This window comes from Xenopus tropicalis, chromosome 4 (assembly GCF_000004195.4).
Source record: "Xenopus tropicalis strain Nigerian chromosome 4, UCB_Xtro_10.0, whole genome shotgun sequence".
NCBI lineage: Eukaryota > Metazoa > Chordata > Amphibia > Anura > Pipidae > Xenopus > Xenopus tropicalis.
The window spans coordinates 106825006-106833866 of record NC_030680.2 but is presented as its reverse complement, the minus strand read 5'-3'; the positions used below and the strand labels follow the sequence as shown (position 1 = coordinate 106833866).

Sequence of the window (8861 nt, the reverse complement as noted above, 5' to 3'; positions counted from 1 at the left end):
GCCATGCACTGTCTGCCATATGCTGCCTGTGTGTGCCATACACACAGGTAGTACATACAATGACACAATGCTGGCACTGCACCTACACTCTGTCTGAGGTGCGAAGAGGTGAACAATGTGATGCTTAAAGCCTGAGCCTGTGGTGTGAACACTGCTGTGTGTACCTTACTCTGCCTGTCCTATGCTGCCTGTGTGTGCCATGCTCTGTCTGCCCTATGCTGCCTGTGTGTGCCATACTCTGTCTGCCCTTAGCTGCCTGTGTGTACCATACTTTGCCTGCCCTTAGCTGCCTGTGTGTGCCATGCACTCTCTGCCCTATGCTGTCTGTGTGTGCCATACTCTGCCTGCCCTTAGCTGCCTGTGTGTGTCATGCTCTGTCTGCCCTATGCTGCCTATGGGCCATACTCTGCCTGCTCTTAGCTGCCTGTGTGTGCCATCCACTGTCTGCCCTATGCTGCCTGTGTGTGCCATACTCTGCCTGCCCTATGCTGCCTGTGTGTGCCTTACTCTGCCTGTCCTATGCTGCCTGTGTGTGCCATACTCTGTCTGCCCTTAGCTGCCTATGTGTGCCATGCTCTGTCTGCCCTATGCTGCCTGTGTGTGCCATGCACTATCTGCCCTATGCTGCCTGTGTGTGCCATACACACAGGTAAGTACATACAATGACACAATGCTGGCACTGCTCCTACAGTCTGAGGTCTGAAGAGGTGAACAATGCGATGCTTACAGCCTGAGTCTGAGGTGTGAACACTGCAGGTGAACAATGTAGAGATTAAAAGGTGTGAACAGTACAGGGGATTACATGTTTAAACAATGCAATACAGATTACAGCCTGAATCTGAGGTGAGAACCATGCAAGGGGCCAGTTAATCTCAGTACTGATACCATTTAAAGTTTACACAAAGGTAAGCCATCAAAGCAGCCAGACAGGTGGGGTGCCACACAGAGGGGGGTCGTGGGCTGCCAGTTGGACAGCACTGCTTTAGATCAACACAAAGAAAAGACTTATGGAGTTCAACGTAAATGATAAAGTAATTTACTTAAGTCTGACTTCTGTATTTGTGGACTAAAATTGGCAGGCAGGTTTATGTGTGTACTGCTTTCTTTTGTAAAACGTGTTACATTTTAGTAATCTTTATTATATTTAGGAGGCATTTACTAACCCGCAGCGTATTTGTGTTGGGGTCTTTGACACGGAAATGTGTGCAGAAATTCCCTGACACCTTATCTTCAATCACATATAATCATTTAGGTAGAACCTTTCCGGTATAATTATGGTCATACACGTTTACATGATTTCACAATTCTCTTATCTAAGTGTTCCACTTTCCCTTTTGTATTAATGCATTTCAGTCAAATAAATGATTACTTAGTAATGTATACTTAATTCTACTCTGTTTTGGTCATTTTAATAATTCATGAACTGTGTTCAGGGTCGGACTGGGGGTGCTGGGCCCACCTGCAGGTGCCCCCGCTGGCCGCGTCCCCTAACCTCCCCCCACCGCAGGGGCCCCCACCAGACGTCCTACCCTGAGCGAGCGTAAATTTAACACATCAGGGGGAGCGCCGCAAGGGTCAGGTCTGGGCCGCTGGGGCCCACCGAGGGCCCAGTCTGACCCTGACTGTGTTTCTTACTTGCTTATTGAGAGATGGGACTTTTAAAGATTTATAGTGCCAGACCTAGCAGAATATATTTTAAAGGGGTTGTTCACCTTTAAATGAACTTTTAATAAGATGGAGACAATGATAGTCTTCTTTCATTTTTTGAGGTTTTTAAGTTATTTAGCATTTTGTCCAGCAGTTCTCCAGTTTAGAATTTTAAGCAGCTATCTGGTTGATAGGGTCTTATGTACCTTAGCAACCTGACATTGGGTTAAATGAGAGACTGGAAAATGAATAGACAAGGGACTGAACAGGAAGATGAGTAATAAAAAGTAGCAGCAATAATAAAATTGTAAGCTCACAGAGTAATAGTTTTTGGCTATCAGGGTCACTAACGCCCCCATTTGAAAGCTGGAAAGATATAGAAGTGGAAGGCAAATAATTAAAACATATAAAAAATAAATAATGAAGACTAATTGCAAAGTTGCTGGGAATAGGACATTCTATAACATTCTAAAAGTTACCATAAAGGTAAACCACCCCTTTAAGCCCTGTAATTGCTTAATGAATCTAAGGTCTTGAACAAATAACTGAATGAGGTACATACTGTAGGAAGGTAGTACAGGTGCCCTGAATTTATCCCTTCCCAGGAACAACATAGGGATTGTAGCATGAGTTTGTCTTCTGCGACACAAGCTTCAAGAAGCCGGACGCATTTGCTTCATGTTTCTTGTAGACTGTGTGCATTGAGTGAAAGCAGTGGGGGGGGGGGGGGGGTTAATCATGTAAATATTCAATTTAGCAACTGGCACCACACACTTCTGTGCACATCAGCATGGAACTAACAGCAGTGCACAGTTCTGGGTAATAATGATGGCAAACCAGTGTTGTTTGTTTCAGGGAAGCAGATGTCTTGCAATAAATTTCTACTTTTGTTTATTTTGGAGCATTCAAAGCTGTTTCCTAATTTTTTGGGTATTTGTGCCTTGCAAACTGTGTTTGCTTGTATGCAGAAGAGTTACCCTGCCCATGAAACTTATATATCACTGCTCTGTAGACCATAGTAGCAGTTTTGAGGGATAACAGCTATTATGGCTCAAGGTGGCCATGAATGCCAATTCACATTGTTTAATGAAGATCACTCATAACAAAGAGAGCAATTAAGCAGTTCTCAGGATCCATTAATCCATTTGGAGAAAGGATCTATCTTTGCTTATTGATTAAATGCCCCCTTTAAAATATAAATACTGATCCATACTTCATTTCTGCCTACCTCTACTTACATGTATCATGAAATCTGTGAAAGGTCAGTCCTGCAGTAAGTGATCCATAAATATTAACTTACTGCCTTCTGTTACATTGCTACCCTTACAAGATTCAAAGCTATTTTAACTTCTTTACATGGGGAGTGACTCGGTTTGGCAATGCTAACGAAACATGGCAAAGTCCATTTAAGATAATAGATAAGGGTTTGGAAAGGTGGTGTGTCTGTATATAAATGTGCCTCGAGTAAGCCTACATCCATCCATTCATTGGGTAGATGAAAAGTGCACAATGTCTTTTTGTAATTTTTTTACATTAATTTTAACTTTTCATCTTTTCTGTGTATCTGGCACTTCAATGGTCAAACTTCAAAATGGTGGCTATGAAGACCTTGTTTTTGCAATTAATCCAGGACTGCGAGAGAATGTCAAAATTATTGACAATATTCAGGTAAGTTCAAACTAAAATCTGTTGTCATATTCTTATATCACTCCCATGTTTAGGCCGTACTGCCTAATTATTTAGTGTTTATTTCAAGTGCTTTTAATGAACATTTTCTATAGAAGGATAAGGATAGTGTCACATAATTCCCATAATTCCCATACAACAGACAAGTTGCTGTTTTGGTACATGCAGAAGGGGGGTTTGTTGAAAAGCCACTAGGTCTATATTGGTGCCCATCAAGCTGTGGTTTAAAGATAGGCAAGAGATTAATTACATAGTTACATAGTTACATAGTTACATAGGGTTGAAAAAAGACCATTGTCCATCAAGTTCAACCCATCCGAGTAAACCCAGCACACAACCTATACTAACCAATCTATACACTCACATACATAAACTATATATATACAACCAGTAATACTAACTGTAGATATTAGTATCACAATAGCCTTGGATATTCTGCTTGTTCAAAAACTCATCCAGGCCCCTCTTAAAGGCATTAACAGAGTCTGCCATTACCACATCACTAGGAAGGGCATTCCACAGCCTCACTGCCCTCACCGTGAAAAACCACCTACGCTGCTTCAAATGGAAGCTCTGTTCCTCTAATCTATAGGGGTGACCTCTGGTGCGCTGATTGTTTTTATGGGAAAAAAGAACATCCCCCAACTGCCTATAATCCCCTCTAATGTACTTGTACAGAGTAATCATGTCCCCTCGCAAGAGCCTCTTTTCCAGAGAAAACAACCCCAACCACGACAGTCTAACCTCATAGCTTAAATCTTCCATCCCCTTTACCAGTTTAGTTGCACGTCTCTGCACTCTCTCCAGCTCATTAATATCCTTCTTAAGGACTGGAGCCCAAAACTGCACTGCATACTCAAGGTGAGGCCTTACCAGGGACCTATAAAGCGGCAAAAATATGTCCTCATCCCTTGAGTCAATGCCCTTTTTTATACAAGACAGCACTTTATTTGCTGTAGTAGCCACAGAATGACACTGCCTGGAATTAGACAACTTGTGATCTACAAAAACCCCTAGATCCTTCTCCATTAAGGATGCCCCCAACACACTACCATTCAGTAGATAGTTTGCGTTTATATTATTCCTACCAAAGTGCATAACTTTGCACTTGTCAACATTGAACCTCATTTTCCAGTTTGCTGCCCAGTTTTCCAATTTTGTCAAATCGCTCTGCAAAGCGGCAGCATCCTGCATGGAACTTATAGTTTTGCACAATGTAGTGTCATCAGCAAAAATAGAAACAGTACTCTCTATGCCAACCTCCAGATCATTAATAAACAAGTTAAAAAGCAAAGGACCAAGGACTGACCCCTGCGGTACTCCACTAACCACACTGGCCCAATTAGAAAATGTTCCATTTACCACCACTCTTTGTACTCTATCCTTCAGCCAGTTTTCTATCCAATTACAAATATTATGTTCTAGGCCAATATTCCTCAATTTGATCATTAACCTTCTGTGAGGTACTGTATCAAACGCTTTAGCAAAATCTAAGTAGATGACATCAACTGCCATTCCAGCATCAAGGTTCCTGCTCACCTCCTCATAAAAGGCAACTAAATTAGTCTGGCAAGATCTGTTACGCATAAAACCATGCTGGCACAAACTAATAGTATTGTGAACTGCAATGTATTCAACTATCCTATCCCTTATTACCCCTTCCAGAAGCTTTCCTACTACTGATGTCAGACTAACAGGCCTATAGTTTTCAGGCTGAGAACGAGATCCCTTTTTAAATAACGGCACCACATTAGCAATCCGCCAGTCTCTCGGCACCATGCCAAACCTCAACGAATCCTGAAAAATTATGTGAAGAGGCTTGGCAATCACAGCGCTCAGCTCATTTAATACCCTGGGATGAATCCCATCCGGTCCTGGACCTTTGTTTACCTTTACATGTTCAAGTCTCTTTTGAATTTCCTCCTGAGTGACCCATGCGCCAGTAGCTAAATTACTAGCACTGGGTATATTAAAAGGGAAGCCTTCATTATCTGGCTCCTCAGATGTATAGACAGATGAAAAATAAGAGTTCAAAATTTCAGCTTTTTCCCCGTTCTCATCAACCAACGTACCTCCCCGTGATAATAAAGTTCCCACCCCTTCTTGCTTCATTTTTTTACTATTCACATAATTAAAAAATAATTTTGGATTCTTTTTACTCCTAGCTGCAATATCCCTTTCCATCTCTATTTTAGCTTGCCTGATAGCTTTTTTGCATGCTTTATTTGCTTCCTTGTACCTGATGAAAGTTTCCGCTGTCCCAGCTAACTTGAATGCTTTAAAAGCACGTTTTTTATTACCAACCTCGACCTTAACTCTTTTATTCAGCCATAAGGGTTTTGCTTTGCGATGCCTCTCCTTGCTTACAAGGGGAATATACTGTTGTGTATACCTGCAAAGCAATGTTTTAAAGATGTTCCATTTTCCTTCTGTGTCTAACCCCATGAAAAGCCTTTCCCAGTTGACACATTGCAGAGATGCCCTTAAACTGGCAAAGTCTGCACGTCTAAAATTGAGCGTTTTAGTTACTCCCTTATAGAGCTGTCTCTGTAGCATTATCTCAAAGGAGACCATGTTGTGATCACTGTTCCCCAAATGCTCACCCACACAAATGTTAGAGATAAGTTCAGTATTATTAGATATTACCAGGTCCAAAATAGACTCATTCCGAGTAGGTTCTTGAACCACCTGAAATAAAAAGTTGTCATTTAGCATATTTACAAACCTACTAGCTTTTTCTGACTTAGCCACCCCATTACTCCAGTCAATGTCCGGATAATTAAAGTCCCCCATAATAACAACTTGACCCAATTTTGAAGCCTCCTCCATTTGCAACAATAGCTGGGCCTCATCCCCCTCATCTATACGGGGTGGTTTATAGCATACACCAATGATCATTTTCTTTGTGACCTTCAGCCCTACTGAAATTTCTACCCAAAGAGATTCAACGTTTTCATTGGTAATGTCTTTATTACATGGCTTTAAATCTGACTTTACATAAAGACAAACCCCTCCACCCTTTTTAATCCCTCTGTCCCTCCTAAAAAGCGTATACCCATTTAAATTCACTGCCCAGTCGCATTTTTCATCCCACCAGGTCTCAGTGATACCAATTAAGTCATAATTTTCAATACATGCAATAGCCTGCAGCTCCCCTATTTTTCCCGACAAGCTACGCGCATTAGCCAGCATGCAGCGGAGATTACTACTTCTTCCTCTACAGCTTACATTAGCTAAAGGACAGTTAGAGCTAAGGTGAAAATTAGTCTGTTTCCCTTGTAACAATGGAAGCTCCTTATCTGATAAACTATATGCCCCCCTCACTCCTCCCCCACAACCCTTTACTGGTCCCACTGCCCCATCTACACTAGCTCTCCCATAAGACTTTATAAGTCAATATGAATTGTAAGGCCATTGGCTTAGGTGCTGCACAATGCTTTATCCTCCACTAGTATTTTAAACATTAAATAGAGGCCTTAAACAAAGTCTGACTCTTGATTATTTATTCCTTGTACATTTCATGACTAGCAGATCACCCTGTGTCACATAAGCTGATTTAAAAATATAATTTTACCACTATTTTACAAATGTGTGAAAATGTCAGTTTATACTGAAATTCATTTGACGCTGCACAGGCGAAAGCTACATTTCAATATTACATATATGCAATATCTTTGAATCAAGCTATACATCTTAAAAGGAGTTGTGAGGTTACAAATACATAAATAAAGGAGGCATTGTGAGGTTACAAATACATAAATAAAGTTGTGTGAACCATTCTACTATAGTTGCAATAATATCAATGTTCACCTGAAATCTCAACTTTATTCGTCTCGTCTTTAGGCTTGTTTTATAGGAATATTTAGAACCTAAAATAAGCATGCATTCCAAATATCACTCTGACTGGCCTTCTGACTGTACTGCCCCCATTCACCTCTCAGACCCACCTAGAACGCCAGTCCCTATTTAGATATGAATGCTTCCATCAAACATAACTTAAACACAATTTGATACTAATATTTTAATTTTAGTCTATTAAATGAACATTTTTTCTCTCCATGTTTGATGTGTCTTCTAGAATATGATAACAGAGGCTTCTCAGTATTTGTTCAGTGCTACAAAGAACAGAGTCTATATAAGAAATGCAAAAATCTTAATTCCTATGGCCTGGTCAAATAATAAATATACAAAGGCAAGAACGGAAACCTATGATAAGGTAAGTTTCATAAAAAAAATTAAAAGAACAATTAAATCACACACACACATTGCATCGAAATATCCACCAGATATGTGCAGATGTAATAAAGTAACTTGAAGTTTGTCTATGAAGATTTTCATTCATCCAGGTCATGGTATATCTAGTATAAATAAATTTGAAGCAACTGGACTTGTTTAGTAATCATTGAAGACGTTTCACTACTCATCCGAGCAGCTTCTTCAGTTCAACTGACTGGTATGGAAAGTCCTCAGCATATATACTCTTCCACTAATCCAATCACAATGGCACTATGTAACTCTTCAAAAAGGTGACATCTGAAACTCACAGAGGTGTGAATGCTGTGGAGTTACTTTGAAAGGATTACCAAAGTATCATGCAACTCTTCAAACAGGTGTTACTTGTTAGAGTTGCATGAATGGATGTGTGAAGAGTTCTGAAACTGCCGGGGTACAGATGTTAGAACAGCATTGTATGTAGCAGACAGATGGTGTCGAAGTCCCCCGCCTCTGTTGAGGGATGGTTTCTCCACTTTGACATGAATGGTCTCTTTTACACCTCTTTCAAACCAGCGGTCTTCTTTAGCCAAAATTTGGACATTGCTATTTTCAAAGGAGTGTCCCTTGTCTTTTAGGTGTAGAAAGACAGCAGAGTCCTGGCCTGTAGTGTTCGCCCTCCTATGCTGAGCCATTCGCTTAGAGAGCAGTTGCTTTGTCTCACCAATGTAAAGGTCTGTGCACTCCTCGCTACACTGGACTGCGTATACAACATTGCTTTGTTTTTCCTTTGGTGTTGGATCCTTTGGGTGTACAAGTTTTTGTCTCAGTGTGTTGCTAGGTTTGAAAAACACAGGGATGTGGTGCAACTCTAACAAGTAACACCTGTTTGAAGAGTTGCATGATACTTTGGTAATCCTTTCAAAGTAACTCCACAGCATTCACACCTCTGTGAGTTTCAGATGTCACCTTTTTGAAGAGTTACATAGTGCCATTGTGATTGGATTAGTGGAAGAGTATATATGCTGAGGACTTCCCATACCAGTCAGTTGAACTGAAGAAGCTGCTCGGATGAGTAGTGAAACGTCTTCAATGATTACTAAACAAGCCCAGTTGCTTCAAATTTATTTATACTAGATAACTTGAAGTTTGCATAAGTGACTTCCAGATCAATACTGAAGACAGAAGAGATAATCTGATTTGCTAAAGCAGCAAACAAGTGCAAAGCATTTTGTTTTTACTTCTGTTTTAGAGCCTGGGCATATGGAAGGGTTGCCACCTGCCTGGTTTTGACCCGGACAGCCCAGTTTTTGGGA

At 40.7% G+C, this 8861-nt stretch overlaps 1 protein-coding gene across 1 annotated transcript in view; it reads left to right on the top strand.

Moving 5' to 3' along the window:
- Nucleotides 1-3143: 3143 nt before the first annotated feature.
- clca1.1 (chloride channel accessory 1 gene 1) overlaps nt 3144-8861 on the top strand; it is a 29774-nt gene continuing 24056 nt past the window's right edge. Inside the window, 2 exon segments of the mRNA NM_001197200.1 lie at nt 3144-3315; nt 7412-7549. Coding sequence (NP_001184129.1) covers nt 3157-3315; nt 7412-7549 — 297 coding nt within the window. The 5' untranslated portion in view covers nt 3144-3156.